Below are 17,944 nucleotides of genomic sequence, written 5' to 3' on the forward strand. Positions count from 1 at the left end.
ATTGTAACACAGGAAATTCCATCTCAACATGAGGAAAAACTTCTTTACTTTGAGGGTGGCAGAGCACTGGAACAGGCTGCCCAGAGAGTTGGTGGAGTCTCCATCTCTGGAGATATTCAAAGCCCGCCTGGATGCGTTCCTGTCCAGCCTGCTCTAGGCGAACCTGCTTTGGCAGATGATCTCCCAAGGTACCGTCCAACCCCAACATTTTGTGATTCTGTGACTTCCGGCACAGCCTGTCCCTCAGAAACCCGAGGAAGAGACCTTGGCTGCAGGTGGCCACAGCGTTAGCCCCACAGGCTCCGTGACCAGGAGCACGGGTGCTGCTCTGCCGGGCCTGGCATCGCCGCCAAACAGAAGAATAAACCGCCTTTGGTTTTAATCTCTCCGGTTTAACCACAGGCTCCTGTGCCGCTCCTCGACGGCAGAAAACAGACACAAGGCGGGCAGCGACCTCGGAGAACCGACATGGGGGGGGGCGACGACGACACACACACCAAAGCCCCGTCCCGTCCCTGCTCCCGCCGCGGCCTGGGGGCGGATGGACAGAGGGTCCCGAGCCCGTCCCTGCGGGGGGCACGGCGCAGCCCCCGGCGCCGGCACCGTCCTCCCCCCGCCAAACCCCGTCCAGCTCCGCCGGCCGGAGGCAGGTGCGCGGGCAGGCCTCGTCGGCTGGGCGGCCGGGGGGGCCGCTGCTGCCTTATCCTGGCGTGACCCCTCACGGCGGGAGCGGCGAGCGGCGGCCCGGCCCCGATCTCCGCCGGCGCTGCCCCCCCCGCCGCCCAGCAGGGGGCGCCCGCTCCGCACCCCCGGCACCGCCACCGCCACACGTCACCGCGCGGCGACTTCCGCCTCCCGGGCCGGGCCGGGCCGCGTCTGCCACGGTAGTAATGGCGGCTGGAGACCGTTGTCCCCCGTCACGTGTCTTCCACGCGCGCCGGCAGCGGGGCGGAGAGCCGGCGGCTTGGGGCCTGTCACGTGACAGGCCGGCCGGCGGTCAGTTTTGGCGGGCAGTACGGTGGCCGGGAGGGTTTCCCTGGCAACCGCGCCGCCGGCCAGGGAGTGAGGCGGCCCTAGGCGGGAGGGGCCCGGCGCGGCCCAGGTAGGCCCCCGGCGCCCCGAGGCGGGGCAGCGCTCGGCTCCGAGCCGCTTTCTGTCCTGTCCCCCCCACCGCTCGCTAGGTCTGACGGCGCCCCGTCGGGGGCTGCGCTTCTCCCTCTTGCCGCCCGGTTTCGCTAGGCCTAAGGGGGGAGAGGACGGGGCTGGAGGAGAGCCGCGGAGTGGCGGCTGGGGTTGGGGGGAGGGCGGCCCGCCGTCCCCGTGACTGCCGCCGTGTGCCAGCTTTGCCTGTGCTTTGGGGGAAGGCGGAGGAGGATCAGGTCACGGCCGGTCCGAGCTCTGGGATGATTAAAAGGTTACGTGAAATGTGTTAGGTTGTATAAGCTTTCTTTCAGCCCTGTGGTTTAGACATACCTTCCCCAAACTTCTGCTTTCTGCCCTGTGCCATAGCATCTATCCCAGCAAGTGACTTCTTCGTTTTATGTACGAAGTCATTTGTGAGGCTGGAATTCTAAAGCTATGGCTGCAAAGTATATTTGCTACAGGTAATGTTTTTCTGTAATCTTCTATTATGGAAATTGACATATTTGTTGTCCTTTTGAAAAATAAAGTTTTATATTGTTAGCTTTTATAAAAGCTATAATTGTAAGGTAGGCAGGAGTACAGATAACGTCAGAAGAATCTTTTTCTGGCAAGGCTGGAATTAAGTATTCACTCGCTGAAGCAGTTGGCACAGCTAGTAAACTGTTAAAGCATCTAGTGTTTAGCATATAGTGTTCTTTGATGTAAAAGTATAAAAGGATACTGGATTATGTGTGTCATGAGAGGTAACATTCTTAATCTTCTTACCATGTTTGCAGAGATATTGTCCAAGTGCTTACAGAAGGATATCTTATTTGATTCAAAGTCTGTGCAGTCTGCTATAACTTTTTTTTTTTCTTTTAACTGCCAAAGCCAAAGTGTCGGGTGGTCTATGGATGAATAAGGAGTGAAAGCAGGAAGCAGTTGTCACAACTCGCCTGTCAAAATCAATTTACTAGGTAGGTAACAGTCCTGTGTACTGAGAGGGCTCCATATTGGGAGTTTTATTTAATGGTAAAAGCATTTCTGCAAATGTTTAGCCCTTTTATGTTTACATAGCACTTCTCAGCCTGGAAGATGCTATGGTAGTTTAATGCTGCTATACATATGCAGTTTTGAAGGTAGCCATATGTGTTGAGCAGTTGATATACAAAGGCTTTGGAGTGTTTTGAGTGTGGAGCATGTTTTATACCTGAGAAGTCAAAACAGACTTCTTGGGAATGGGAGGGGGGCAAGTGCCATTGGCTTTCTGTGTCAGGGCAGATCAAACTAAATGTTGTCCTCTAATCTTAAAGACTGTTGTGCATTTATTGTTTACTGAGTCCTAAGCAGAGAAGATGAAACATCTTAAAGTGCCAGATGTCTCCTATTTTGGAGAAGAAACATAGAAAGGAATTAAAAGCCCTTAAAATGGATGGGAGGTATTACTGCAGTGGATTCTTTTTTGATCATTGACAAAATACTTAATTGGGGTTAGCTAAGAGAGCTGTCTTTTGAAGAAAAATGTAAAGATGATGATTTCTTTATCCCTCAAAGTTTAAATGCTGAAACTGTTGTTTTGGAAATGACTATTTTGATTATAAGGAATTTGGGTAATCCAGATATGTTTGCATTGATTGTCTTGTTCAGTAAATAATTTAGATTAGGACTGAGAGGAATGAAATTTGGCATCTCTCGAGATTTATTTCTTTTGCTTATAACTCCCTATGAAATCAGCAAATCACTAGGTTACCTCTAATTTCAGAATGCTTTTAATTAACTTTATTTTCATTTTAAATCTTATTTTTAAACTCATTTGTTTGGAAATTAACATCCAGTTGCAGATCATGGCTCATCGATTTTCAAAAGAAGAATTAGATGAGCAGTTTGAAGAGTTTCTGAAGGAGGTATGTTTCAGAGCATTCTCACATCCCTATTCCCTAATACAAGGGGGAAATTGACTATGGAAGAATATTAAATGGAAGATGCAGCTGTGCTTTTACCACATAATTCACATAGCTGTTTCATGTGTGGGTCTTTGCAAGGTCTTCGCTTCATTGATAAACTTAATTCATGCTATTTGATGTAATGAAATCAAGAGAACAATTTTGTGATTAAATAAATACTTTGTCATTGCTAGGTAATACCTTCGGAAAGAGCCCTTTCTTGATTTTTGTTTCACTTTAATTGTGTGTGTTATTTAGTAGCAAAAGCTTCAAATTGATACATAAGTGAAAATGAGATAAAAGACCTTTTCCTGTATGTAGAGGCAAGCTACCTTTTACTGAATTCTATTTAAAAATTCTTGTGTTAATCCTAACAAAATGAAGTATGTTGTAGTGATTAGAAAGTGTTGATTCCTTTTATTCCTCATGGTGCTTGATGATTTTGAGTACAGGCAAAATCATGCAAGTCTGTGGGTTATGACTTAAGCTAACAATTATCGAACGTGGTCAAAACGTCCTAACTTGGTATGGTTTTTTTCACTGCACATAGACCTGTAATTTCATAATTTGCCCTCTGGTCAATCAGACACACAGTGTGGTAACCCTAAGATGTAAATACTGCATACATAAGGCCTTACTCAATTCTGTTGCTGTATCTGTAGCTAACGATGGCAGAGAGTATTTCTGCAGTCTCTGATATACGTAATGTATGCTTAAGGATATAGAGGCTGTGCTACGCTTTAATTACTTGTGAAAAATGTTGGTGCTAGATTCTATAAAAATTGCACTTTGTACTGTGTAGTAAAAATCTGTAGTAACCAGAGGTTTCTTTTTCAAGAAGATTTTAGCTTTCCCAGGTAGGTCTGTAATTCTGCTTTGACCATGCAGCTTGTGAGGTGTTTTTACAGATACATAAGAAATGTAACTTCACTGAGCAATATTAAATTGAGAGAATAGAAAACGAAAATGCCATCTGAAAATTGAGATTCACAAATAACTTAAAGGTAGATTTTGGCCTTTAATTTCATGATGTAATTGAGTTAACATTCTTGAATTCACTGAAATTATTAATGTTAGTAAAAATAGAAAATTAGGCTCTGCATCTCTGTCAAAAGTGCTTTACTTGCTGTTGTTGTGAAGGGAGTTGCTCTGGGGAAGAGAAAGGAGGTTTATTCTTTTATTTATTTTGTGCATCTGACAATACTCTGCATATGATTGCTTCTAGTATTTTGTTCCTCATTTGACATGCTCTTCTTGCTCCTCAGCTATTGCCCACATTGAGAATGCTTGAGTTACAAAAAAAATCAAAATAGCTGTATTGAGTTATTCTAAGTGGTATTTGGCATGTTCCAGAGAATATAACTTTTAACAATTCCTGTCTCAATTTTTCAAACTAAAACTGTTTGTAAAGTGTTTAAACTTGGTTAAACACACATATTGCCAAGCCAGTCATGAAAAATATGCATTATTTTATGTTTCGACAGCTATATACAGACCCCCAAAACAATGGCATTATCTACTCTCTGTTATTTTATATGCATGCATCTTCTGTTATGTCCCTCCCTTTGCTTTTGTTTTTTATAAATGTGTGCAGCCTTTTAATGTTAGAAAGATGAGAAACTGGTGTGCTCCATTGTTTGAAAACGCTGTGTAGGTGATGTTTGTGTTGAGAGTATAATGGTGGGGGGGAGGGGGGGATAGCGAAAACTGTTTCGTAGTAGTTTGAGGAAGACAATATTGCTGAGGCAAATCTTTCAGAGAAGAAATGGAGCAGGACTTTTTTTTTCCTTTTAAATATCTCATAGTGAAACTGCCTTTGTTTGGGGGGAGGATTTTATGTATGTTTGTGACTAAAACATAAAGAAAGACTGTAGATACAGTTGGATGATGCAGGTCTAATATGAGGAGTAAACGAAAGTATTTTGGCATAAGCACTGAACTTTAAAAGCTATCAGTGAAGAGGATTTTCTAGGCTTTTATTTGTATAGAAGGAAACACAGATGTCTGTCTGGTCACACTTAGTCCCAGCCCCTTGCCAGAATGGCCTGTTGTCATCCATAATTTTTGTCTTTCTCCTCCATTGTCTGTGTGCCTGTGATCCATCCACTCCCCACCACCAGTATCTTGCTTTAGCATACTTCCCCTATTGTCACTTTAATCTACGTTATTATCTGTCATATTGGTATAGCCCCTGAGTTTTCTGAGTGTTGGCCGTGAAGTTCCCTTGGGACATGCAATGCGAAGAGCTCTTTCTAATACCCAGTGCTTCAATTAACTGCTTTCTTTGATGACCCAAACTAAAGTTAGGAAAAAGCCATTGTCTGCTTTTAGTTCTTCTAGGCTAACTTTTGTTCTACTTGATATTCATGGACAGCTGAGAAGGAAGACTTTCAGAAGGAAAGGCTATACCATCTTTTTTAGAAAGTCTGTGGATTAGTACCTGGAAGAGTAACACTACACATTAAACCATGTTTGAAAAACATTTTTAATTTTTATTAAAAGATCAAATATATTAAAATATTATTTTGTACTAAAAGTATAATTTGGACTAGACTTGTTTTATTGAAAAACAATTTCATGAGATAATTAGGACAACTGGCCATGAAAGTCTGAGTATTTTAGATCCAGTCCTGTATTACCGATCTACTTTTTTAAGTTCCTTCATGTGTATAGGAGGTGGTAAGCTGATTATGTGCCATGTAGTTGTTCCAGTTCTTAAAACCGACTCTTTTGGCTTTTACTTAAATTGAGGTTAAACAACTGACACTTCCCCCTCCCTCCCCACCCCCCACCCCCCGCCCCCCGTGTGTGTCTGTGTCCCTGAAAGGCTGACAGGCTGTTTTATAGAGGAGGGGAAGGAAGAAATCAGTGCTGCTTGCTGGCACTGAAAAGCCATTACTAGTCCAAAAAGTTGATTGATTTATTTATGTACTTTTTTTCAAAGGAAGAAAAAAATATATCTGTAAGTTTTGCTGTTGAGACAACTGACGTGTTGGGAAAAATGCACTAGTATTTTTGTGTCAGCATTTCTTTCCCAGCTGCTGCAACTTTACTGTCTGCAGTTGACAAGATGGCTGTACGTAGAAAGTTTCCAGAACTCGAGAACAACCTGTGGGAGTTTCAGTTTCTTTAGTTACAACACTCGAAGGAGTACAAGCATCACTGAAGTTCTGCTTGCAGAGTAGAGGATACTGTTAGTCATAAAAGAAACAGCAAGTGATAACAGATCTTGCATCAAGCACCTGTCAGTACTTCTAGCTAGCAGGAGGCAGTGCGACCTTTGGGGACAATGGCATTAGTACTTGTGTTGTGACTAGTGTAAGGAAGTTGTTATTTATAGGACATTTATTAAGAATGTAAAGCTGTTTTGTTCTATGTCCCTGAGCCAACTTAGAAATTGCAATACATCCTGTTGTCTATCAGTTTCATAATTTATTAAAATTTTTTTATATTAAAGCGCAAGGCTCGGAGCACTTAAATTTTCTTTCTGAGACTGTATAACAGGCATTTAGATTTCTCAAGTGAAACTGTAAGCTCTAAAGATGTTATTGGTCAGAGATATTCATAAGAATATAATTTTCTTATAATTATTTTTTTCTTAAATGTTGGTTTTGGATAATTGGCATTTGATTTATGGATGTTCTTGTTAGGCCCATATAAATTGAAGCGTTAGATATATAGTAAAGGTAGGCTTTTATGGTAGTGCTTTTTGTGCAGTAGGAATAAGACAGTGGGCTGCAGAGGCTTGTTTTAGTAAGACATCTTCTTATATCGTACATATTAAGTACCGACAATCCTGTTGCCGTTAGTATTCTGTTTATACTATCACATTTTCTTATTTGTGACTGTTGTGAAAGTCAAGCTTTTGAAATTTTCCCATATGATGCATTTCATATGTGAATTCTTGGTCTCTTATGCTTTATGGCTTTTGCTAACTCTATTCAACATATTCTTTAAGACACTTTAGGACAATTGATTTCAACAATTATGGCTAAAAATTATATAAAAATAAAAAGTATGCCATCTCCTTAACCCCATGTTTACTGAGTTTAAGCACAAAAAATATGTAGCACATAAGCTTGCAGTGCACTAGCTTAATAAATATATTTCCTTGTTCAATGTCTGGACAGCCAATTGTGGCTCTGAGCCTGCTGTAGGCAACAAGGAGCTTTATTAAAGGAAAAGAACAGAGATTAGTGTGTTTGGTTTTTTTTAAAAAAATGCCACATCACTTCAAAAAACTGCTGCTTTCTTACGAAGCATCTATAGATCTTTTCCTTCCTGTTACTCTTCAGTAACTTAAATTCGTGGGATGCTCATACTCATAGACTTTTTTCTCCATTGATTTAAGCTATCAGTCAAAATCAGCACAGATGACTAACACATATGAGAGCTTAATACACAGAGAAATGCTCTGTCATTTCTATTAATTTCCATGAACACGAAGTATAAAATTAATTTCTGAAATGTGATTTGCTGGGAGCTGGAATGTTGCTTGTGAAGGTTTAGTTTTAGAATATTAATAATTTTGTTCATGTACAAAGCAGGCCAAAGCAAAAGTATTTCTGCTGTACTTCATTACGTTCGGGGATGTGGTCAGGATTTTGGTTCTTATATGTTCTAACTAATTGAAAAAGAGATGATTATGCTGTTCACTTGAACATACACTCTACTAAGCAGTGAACTTTTAACGTATCCAAATTCTGGAAGTGAGTTTGTTATAATATGGTGTATTATGCGACATGAATATAGTTACTGCTTCTTACTCAGCTTTGTCATCCATATACATAAAAGGCAGGCAGTGGGGAGTAAAGAGAGGCATCTGAACTCAGAAGTCCAGAGTTAAGTGGCAGAAAGACAGTTAAACAATGTGAAAACGTAAAAGCTGTCTTTAATCTTGTATGCAATTGACTCAGTCTCTTTCAGATGATTCACTTGGAAATTCAAAGAAAAAATCCAGCATTCTTGAGACATTGGGACAGCCCAGGAAAAAAGAAACGAAGAAAAAGGATTCAGTGCCGTGGTGGATATCTGAGGGAGATTCGGATGATGGTGGTAAATAATGTCGTTTTGCAATTTTTTGACCACAGGGGGTCAGGCTAGTTCTTTCTCATGCTTCATATAGGCCTGGTTTCACATTAAGTTGGTGGTACTCAAGTGCTTTAGAACGTTACGGTGCAAATTTGAAAAGTATAAAACTCAAATGTAATTGTATTTTTTTAAAAGGGTTTGTATTCAAGCTGTAAGCAAGCTTTCTGCTGTTTTTTTCTTACAAGTTATTAAAACTTATAAAGAGTAAATACATTCTAAATAGTAAGATAATTAGAAAATGGAATTTATGAATTCTGCTGAAATATTTGTATGTGTGTTTTATAGATTTCTGCTTTCCAACTGGAAAGGAAAAAGACCAGTTTGTATTATCTTATGCTAATTGCAACATTTGTAATTGATTGGGGAAGCACAGGAAAAACTTTTCAACCGCAGCTGATTGAAAGATGTATGTCTTTCAGTACTCTCAACATTTTCTGTGCTAAGAACCATAGCTCAAGGGGAAAAGGGCTGTGATGACACGATTGCTAGTTCAGTTCAGATTTACTTGGTCACATCATTCTGGAAGAAAATATACTTTTGTTTGCAAGCTTTCCTCCTCTAGTTTTCCATTTCTTCATTATTTTCTTATTGGATAGTAAAGCCTATGAGTAGTAAGTTTCCACAGGGCGATTGTGTCTTGTTCATGTTGTGGTTGTTGGCCTCTTATTTGCATGATTTGTATAACTTACAACTGGAGCTTAACAGAAAGTTCCAGAAATCAGTTTTTCACGTGACAAGAGTTAAGATACTGCTGGTAGTCTCCGATCTTAAGCATAGCTCTGTCCTGTCAGTGTTGTCGTTGTTGGGAGCCAAATCTTAGTCAGCTGTTGTGTCATCTAGGCATAACCCTAATAGGTGTTGTCTGGACTGCTTATCTGTCTCCGGCCTTTTTTAAGATGTTGCTGAAAAACTCAGATGGATGTGAGAGAGTTCCTATCAGGCAGTGCAACTACATATCAGGTAGTTATGAGGCATTATGATTTCCTTACAGCTTCTAAAAAAAATGGAAGGATGGAGTGTTCTTGCTGGGCCAAGTGTGAGAATTAAGCGGTTAGCATGACTTCATTTTTCTGTGTGCAATGAAAGTTTTCGGGTGACTTTAGAAGTTCAGCATTCTTCCATGGCTTTTCTGAGGTGCTTGAGGCAACCCATAAAGCGCATTGATGCTTCTCATGCTACTTAAACCAAAAAACACTGAAATGGGTACTTAAAAGGTGAGGTAATTACAAGTTTTAGAGAACAGTGCATATATGGGTTAAGCACAATGCAAAGCAGAATCAGAAGAAATAATGTGTTTATATCAAGTTGTTCCCATCCAAACCAATTCTACCACTTTTATTTTTTAAATTAAGAATATATTTCAGCTGTGTAGTTTAACCATAGGTAAAGCTAGTAGAACTGAAACATGCTTGATCTGCAGTTTATTGACATAAAAAAGAGAGTTCTGGTAAAATTTTTAAGGTCTCACTTAAAAAGCCTTCTCCTTTAACAGGAAAACATTCAGAAGGTGAGCTTACCCAGTTTTGCCAGTACATAATCCATTTACTTGCTAGTCTGTTCATATTCATACTCTCGATGAGGGGCTGGATTTTTTCAGAGGGAGTTGAAAGTAATCTCTGTGTAATGCCTTTTGAATCAAAGGTCCAACATGTCTTGGCAGTTGTACATAATAAAATTGAGAATACAAGAATATGCTATATCTGTGCACTGAATTCTTCCCTGAGCACCATTTTGCCAGCCAGATTATTAGTTTTATTTCAGCTACACCTCTGTTACCACTCTCTGCGTAGAATTCTGCACTTGTGGGACATAAGCAGTAAGCCATATCCCATCTAGTGCTTTAATATTGACAAGCAGACAGGCGTTTAGGTTTTACTAGAGGGCTTTCCAGGTTTTAACCTGGCAAGAAAAGGATAGCTCTGTGGCATGAAGCAGAGCTCCTGGTTGTATCGTTCTGTGACGAAAGGACTATATTTGTCACACTGGACGCTCGCAAGTGGTAGCAGTTGTATTAACATATACTGTGACAGATAGGAACTGCATGGCACAGAAGCAATCTGTACTATGATGAATGCCATTCTACTAACTAAAGTCTACTTGTAGGGCAATTAACGTAGAGTCAAAAGAGCCATTTGCAGAGGTCAACTTGGCCACCTTCAGCATGAACTGAGTTTTCCTCCACAATTGCGGAAGTAGATAACTTTTATGTGGCTATAACTGAGATTGATGAATCCCACACATAAAGAGGGATTTATACATGTGTATACACACTACAAACTATGCTATGATTTTAGTTCACATAGATATACTTACAGTGTTTTAAAACGACAGGTCAGGTGCCTGTAAGGAATTCAGCGTGGATAGGCTTCTAGAACTGCTACTTTTTTCCTCTGTGTGTCTCTCTGTCTTGCATGCTTCTGAGTACTTTGTCAAATACAATTTTGGTACATCTAATATTCTTCAGCGGGTGCATGTTGTGTAACATGTTGCTCAGATGTATTAACAATGGATGATCACAGCAGCATTGCAATGTAAGTTACTGCATGGGATGACTTGACAAGATGTTGATGTAGATTTGTAGCTTTTTGTAAGGTTACTAAATGTGCCCTAAATAGCAAAATAGTTCTCCCATGGTGGAAAAAGAAAAATATTGCTGCAATTATGACAAATAAGGAAATAAGCTGAATTTAATTTCTGAAAAGTGTAATGTTGGCATTCCTTGAAATTTTGTTGAGATCCCTGTATATTCTTCTAGGCTTGAACCTCCACGTTGGTTGCACATAGGACTTTATTAACAGGCTGTCAGCTATTACAATTATTATTTTTAAAGTGTTTTATCATCATGAATAAAACTTAAGTAAGCGTATAAATCTATCCTCCACCCACAGTGTGGCACTGCATTACAAATACCTGATCCATGTGTATGAGTTGGTGTGTTTAGATGATGCTGTATAGATACATTGTTATATTAACAAAGTGCAGTCTGGCTAATTAGCTTGAGTAATGCGTGGAGCTGATAAGTTGTTTCCAGTTTGAGGTTTTCATTTTGAGTTCCATCAGTATCATGCTTTCTTGAAAGACACAAAGACTTGACTGGAAAACAAAATATATTCTGTACATTTGTTTGTTGTCTGATTGTTTTTTCCAAGGCATCTTGTTGCATAAGTACTAGGAAATAGGCAGAGATTTAAACTAATAGCCTGTTTTCACTTGGTTTTGTAGATTAATGGTAAATAGCGTAGACTATTTCTGTTCATTTGATTGAGAAGATAAAGTACATTTTAAAATAATTCAACTTGTTATTCTAGGCATGTTTGAACTCTTTGTTCTTCAGCTTTAAGCTGAAATGTGCAAATTATGATTCAGGATACTGTCTTTCTTATTTGACAGGTTAAAGACCTACCTCTAACTAATGTCCTTTCTACTTGCTTTTGTCGTTTAAATGATAAAAAGAAATTGGATGATAAGAATTCCTGTCCCGTCTTGCTTGCCTACTACCTGTTCTTGCTGTTTGTCTTGCTTTTCGAGATTTTCAGACAAGATTTGTTAAACTGAGGAAAGAGAAGAAAATGATGGAAAGCCATGCTGAAATAGTGGAAAATAGTGAACAAAAGAGTCCCCATTCAGATTCCCAGTCTGGTATTTGATTAAATATGTTTTGTTAAATTTATTCAATATCAGCCTTGTGTTAATAGTGTGTTTCCTGTAGAAAATCCTTTGCAAATAGTCCATTTGACCATAGTGTTCTCATGGAAAGCAAGCTGCCACTTAATTCATTTGTCATTTCCAGAAATAACTAATAACTGTGTGACCTTTTACTCAATTGTCATTACATCATACATCACTACCTATAGTGATGTATTAGGACAGACAGTATTGAACGTAAGCAAGGAATATTAATATTCACTGTTCTGTTTCTTTAATTTCAAAGTCTGCAGTCAGATAAGTATTCTATTTATTTTCGATTAATGTGATTCTTTTCCCCCTGCTGACCAGTAGGCTACTCTGTGCATGCTGCCTCTGGAATGGAAACAGTACATTTGGTGTAAGAAATGACAACTAAATTGTTGAATCTGCAGGACTATTTTAGTCAATGTAACTTCAGATTCAGCATTTCATGTGAACTCACTTTTTATGCTATCTGAAGAGAAACTCCAAAGAATAATTACAAGTTACAAACATTGATCCATGAAATGCTCTTGTGTAAAATACAACAGCAATTAACTTGTATGTACTAGTTTAAATGTGGCTTTGGTGTTAAATTCAAGCAGATCAATGATATTCTGGAGATATTTCTCCAATATTTTGCAGAAAGACAAATATTTGCCTTTCTATGACAAAGAAATATTTGGCACTTGGTCTTTAGATTGTGTTGGTGATCTACTATGTAGCCTATAGGGCATTTCCTTATGTTAGCTTTCTAGAGCATATGTGCTGCCCTGTTTTCATAAGGCTCATTTGCATAGAATAGCTATAAAGCATCTCGGTCTGGGAGATAAACACTGAATCTATTTCTGAAATTAGGCTTAATATTTGAAATATGAGCAATAGAGGGAGCTATTTCAAGTTACTGTTTTAAAAGGCATCAGGTGTTTGCATTATTTACAGCAGAAGGCATGTTTTCAACATTTTAGTTTCCCAGTAAATGAGGGCGAATATAGATCTAGAAAAGTGATGCCTCGCTAGTGGACTTGGACATCAATTGAGGGAATAAAGGACCTGTGCATTGTATCAGAATGGATTTCATACCATTTCTCTTCTTGCAGTGCACCTGCCATATGCCCACCAGCTTCCTTTAGTCATCTTGGCTTTTTCTGAGTTGTGTTAGTTTCTGGTCAAATATCCCCATAATCATGTTTCTAGATGGCAGAAGTGTTTGGCCTGATCCCCTAGACCACTCTTGCTCTCTCTCATGTCAAGGCAGATTCAAAAGATCTGTAACTAAGAGTTTTCTCTCAATTAGCCAATTTAGGAGCTTCCTCTACCCCTACAATTTGAACAAGGAAGAGTCTAATACATCTGGCAAGCCTAAAGAATATAAAGCGTGTAGTGCGACTATCATCTTAGCATCACGAGAGAGCACAGTTTTCAGCATAGGTACTCTTATCTAAAACTTAATTCTACTAACGTGACTGGAAGGTGTTTGGTTGTATTTGCTGCTAAGCAAATCCTCGCGAGGGTTTGAACAAACAACATGCAGTTCTTGTGGTAGACAGTAGTAATTCACATTTATCTACCTATGTTTTTCCACTTTTCTTTGAACTGATCTAGATGCTTTCTTCCAAAACTTGTAGTACAAAACTTCTTTTATTGTTGAAGTAGTTTTACTAGTTTTCTTTGTTTTCAGGCAATGAGCTCCTAGAACAGTGTGTTTGAATGCAAGGAATATGTGGAGCAAGAAGGACTTTGTCTCTTTTAAAAATAGAAAAAAATCAAAAGAAAACTTTTATTTTCAGAAGTTATGAGTATTAACTTTAATTTTTAGTTATAGCTATAGAATTATATATAATTCAATCTACAAGAAACTGAACTGCATTACTTTTTCAGAAGTGGCAATTTGAATTCTCACATCTTATTTTTCTCTTTATTCCCTGTCCATTATGTATAAAAATTTATAAATGTTTGTGTCCACTTAAAAGTAGTTCCCCCTAAACCTTCTTCCAGTGCATCTCGCAGCAAGGCTTTGTCTAAATTCAAAATGCTGGAAAAATTTCATAAGGACAAGAAAGATTCATACTTAAACAAAGAAGAAGGAAGCCTCACTTCTGACAGCCCAGACAATTCTGAGGGTAACAAATTTACTGTATTTTATATGATATTAAAAAGCTAAAATGGCTCGATTATGAAAGTCCTGGTCAGACTAAGGAGAAAAGTAGTTCATTTTTAAATATCTGTTTGTTACTGAATGTGTGTTTAAGTCCTTTGTATTTATAGTCTTACATTTTTCTCTGCCAGTAAGGTGGTTAGAAATATTTTTCTAAGTGAAACTCATCTTCTTATTTTAACGAATTTCAAGGGGCAGGGCTTTAAAGAAGAATACCGTGTGTGATAAGCCTTACAAAATATTGCAAGAATAGATAATGTGAAGAATATGGGTAGTGCAATCTTTGGCATTCAAGGAAACTGCTGCTTCAAGAGGTTTTCATAAAAAGTAACAAATACTCCTGAAAAATAAATCATTCTTGCAAGCCCCACGGCAATCGGTAGGACTGTTCAAACATCCAGAAGACACAGTGAAGAGAGACTTTGAAATCCATCCAAGTTGATACTTTTTTCTGAGTTTGATAGGTTTCTCAGAGTTCACATAGCTTAGGGCTAGTAAAAAAGACATTCTTGCCTTCATAGCAACGGTTGTATCCCCTGTAATCTGGGATGTGTGTCTGGGAATTGGAAGTGGCTGAGTTGCAAAACTCAGTGGCTGCTAAACAGTATTTGATTTTCAGATTATTATGGGAGGGGCTTTTTTAAAAAAGCTCTGGTCTGGTTTGAACTGGCAAAATACTTAAAAAATATGAGATAGCTTACATAAACCTTATGAAACTTTCAAGATCAATGCAAGTCTGTCAGAAAATTCATTGAGTTTGAGATGGCTTAAATAAAACAAATCTGGAAAATGTTTTTGTCCAAAATTTTGTTCTAATTGTCTTTTTACTGAAGTATATTCCCATCTCCTTTCTAGAAAGTCTTACGTAGGAGGGCAGTGACAGTTTATCTTTGATTCTACTAGCATATTCTCCTTGAAAAATAGGGTGTTGGAAATCTGGTGAGATTGTGGCTAATCTAAAACTGCAAAAAAACTTGTGACCCACCTCCTGTATTCTCTCTTGATAACTAGAACAGAGCGCCATCTGGGTGTATTACTTTAAATTACTGCATTTACCTACCAGGGAAATGGACTATTCATACTTTTTCACTTCTGTTCAGCACTTTGAGCTTTCCAGTATATACTTTTCAATGTAGCAGCAAAATGTATTTATTTAGGCATTAACTTTGTATACATGTGGAGCTTGACCTTTAGTCAATGTCTCTGACATATATCTGTTGCATGCAAGGCGAGTCAGTCAGAGCTCTGTGTCCAGGATGGAGCTGAAGTTAGATACAGGACTGTGGAAGTCATTTTTGAGATGCAGAATCTTATCCACTTAGCCTCCCAATAAAACCTGTAAGGGGACTTGGTCATGGAAATCAAGAAAAAAAATAATTCTACTTCTTAACAGGGAGGCTTTTATAATCAGAATACACTTGCTAAGGGCTGCCCAGTAGGGAAGGAAAAGGTGTTCAGACTCTTACTTTCCCCACCCTGCCTCACCCGAAGTACGTTTTCAATACTGAAGGGAGAGGATTCTCCATTGTCATGATATAGACAAGGATGGCACTTATTAAAAGGGACTTGTTTGGACCCTTATAGAGGACAGAGTAACAGCCCAGAGTTGAAGCACTTGATCAGCAGGTGGAAGACTGGTTTAGTGTTCATGATCCGAAGGGTTATTGATGTACACGTCTCCCGCAGTCTCCTGCCAGCAGGAAATGGCTGTTGTCGGTGTCTTCACACCTCCTGGTATGCTCAGTACAAGGACACAGCTACAGTCTAAACATTATTTGGCCAGACAGAACAAAAAATTCTGAGTTTATTTTACTAACTGGAGATTCATGTTGGAAAAGACAGGCATGGTTTCAGTTCCCTTCTGTGATAACTGTTAAATCATTTCATAGGTCATTGGATAAAATGCGTAAGCAGCTTTTCTCATAGCCCTTCTCTGAAGAGAACCTCTAAAGAATTTAAGTATAAATGTGTCTTAGGGGCAGGCAGAAAGGACTTGGTACTGCCTTTTAACTAGTAATGTACGGCAATATTTGGCTTTTATTTTTTCTATGAGGAAGTAGATAAAGCAGCCTTTTGTCTGGAAGCAGAATTCACACATATTGTTGGTAAGGTGATGTCGAACCCTCACAACAATGAAATTACAGTAAGGAGAGAAACTGCATGTTGTAGTTGCATAAACATAGAGAATGGAAGAACTGGGTGTTCTCAGTAACCTTTAAGTAACTTTGTTTACTATTTTTTTTCCTTAAAGCATTTAATTTACAAAAAATGAAAAGGAGCTGCTGGGCCAATGGCTGCAATTTTCACAAGTCTGTGGGTAGTAGATAAAACAAAATTAATAGACTTTTAACAAAGTCTTGTTAATTTCTGTACAGGGTTTGTGTGTATGATTGTCCTCTATAAGTAACATTACAGTAAGTCAGTTTTTGCAGTTGTTATATTAGCCCCATGCCAAACTATACGTTTGTGTGCAAATATGAAGGATGGGAAGAAAATGTATATAATAGACTAATTAAATTGTAATTAAACAAGATTGACATATAACAGAAACCGAAGTCAGATAATTGTGATTTATGAGACTGGGTATCTTTGCTGTTGTGAGATGAGCTTAAAATTGGTGGTTCTGGAAGATGACTAAAATGCATACAAGGTGTCATACACATAGCTTTTAGATGACAGTCAAGAATATTGCAACTTTTTTCCTAGGAACGCGTGGACCCAATGGAAGCTTTGTCAAGATGCAGAATGCTTCACAGCCTATGGGGGAAACTGATGAGAACATGCATGTGGAAAAGCTACAGCTTCAGAAAAGTAACGGGGTTGCTGTTCCCTTAAGTAGAGACAGCCTGGAGACAAACGGTGAGAACTGAGAGTGCAGCCATTTCATGAAGTTGGCTAGATCTAAATAAACTACTGTTACAACTACTATTACAAACTGTTTCCCTTAATTCATTGCAAGTCAAGATTCTTCACTTCTGTCAGCTTCATCTCATGAGCTGAAGGCTGCTGGTACTAGCATGTGATTATTTGATAGCTAACATTTTATGAGTCTGTCTATAGTTGTTAACTGTTATGACAATTCTATATGGACATACGGCAGAGACACAATTACTTTGTTCTTTGTTTTGGAATTTAGATTCAGTTTTAGCTTCTGGGCCTAATCAAAGTATCATGGGAGCTGGACTGGATACCTTGGAAGAACAAGAAGAAAAAGAGATCTTCTTTGCCAAACTTGAACGAGAAGCTTCCTCTACTATTGATTATTCAAGATTAAATAGAGAGCTGGATTCCCATGATTCTGTATTACTAGCACCATTTGTACGGTAATTTAGAGGGAAGAAAAGTTGTGAACTATATTAGTGGGTGCATATGAAGTGGCTATCTGAATACCATGGCCACTGAGATTTTGTGGGACAAGATGCTGTATGATTTCAGTCAGTTTTTTGTTTGTTGTGGTTTGTTTGGTATGGGTTTGGTTTGGTTGTTGGTTTGTGGTTTGTTTTTGTTTTTCTTTTTTGGAAGACAAGGACAAAAGTGAGCTTAGTAAATAAAAGAAAGAGCATGACTTGGTGATGAATTGACATAGCTACACAATCTTGTGCATAACTCAATAGTTACAAGTCGATTTAACGTGCTTAATTGAGAGGTGTAACTAAATGAAAAGTTAAAAACAGATAATAACAAGGAAGTAGATCAGGAAAGATTCTGTGTCCCATTAGACATGATGTTACAAATGAATCTAGAGGAAAGATACAAAATCTTCATAGACTTGGGCAATCCATTTATAATCAGAAAAATGAAAATAAGTTGGAACATATGAGAGAGAAATGGATGACGGGACAATTCAGGCTGCTGTTGCTAAAAATGCTAAGTGCAAAGGAAACTTCCAATATGAAAACAGTTGGAGGGTCAGAATTCTGGAGAGTTTTAGGTAAGGACAAAACTTTAACCTTACAGGAAAAGG

At 38.8% G+C, this 17,944-nt stretch overlaps 1 protein-coding gene across 3 annotated transcripts in view; it reads left to right on the forward strand.

The window, feature by feature from the left end:
• Nucleotides 1–857: 857 nt before the first annotated feature.
• Nucleotides 858–17,944, forward strand: part of CEP162 (centrosomal protein 162) — a 52,442-nt gene continuing 35,355 nt past the window's right edge. For 2 of the 3 annotated variants that reach the window (XM_074581246.1, XM_074581245.1), the window contains exons 1-6: nt 858–1,102; nt 2,014–2,099; nt 2,958–3,026; nt 7,982–8,120; nt 16,687–16,839; nt 17,117–17,303. In XM_074581246.1, the coding sequence (XP_074437347.1) occupies nt 2,967–3,026; nt 7,982–8,120; nt 16,687–16,839; nt 17,117–17,303 (539 nt within the window). In that variant the 5' untranslated portion in view covers nt 858–1,102; nt 2,014–2,099; nt 2,958–2,966. Of the gene's footprint in view, nt 1,605–2,013; nt 2,100–2,957; nt 3,027–7,981; nt 8,121–16,686; nt 16,840–17,116; nt 17,304–17,944 lie in introns of all 3 variants that reach the window. The other variant, XM_074581247.1, reaches the window with a different exon arrangement.

Source organism: Larus michahellis, chromosome 3, assembly GCF_964199755.1.
Source record: "Larus michahellis chromosome 3, bLarMic1.1, whole genome shotgun sequence".
In the NCBI taxonomy this organism is placed as follows: domain Eukaryota; kingdom Metazoa; phylum Chordata; class Aves; order Charadriiformes; family Laridae; genus Larus; species Larus michahellis.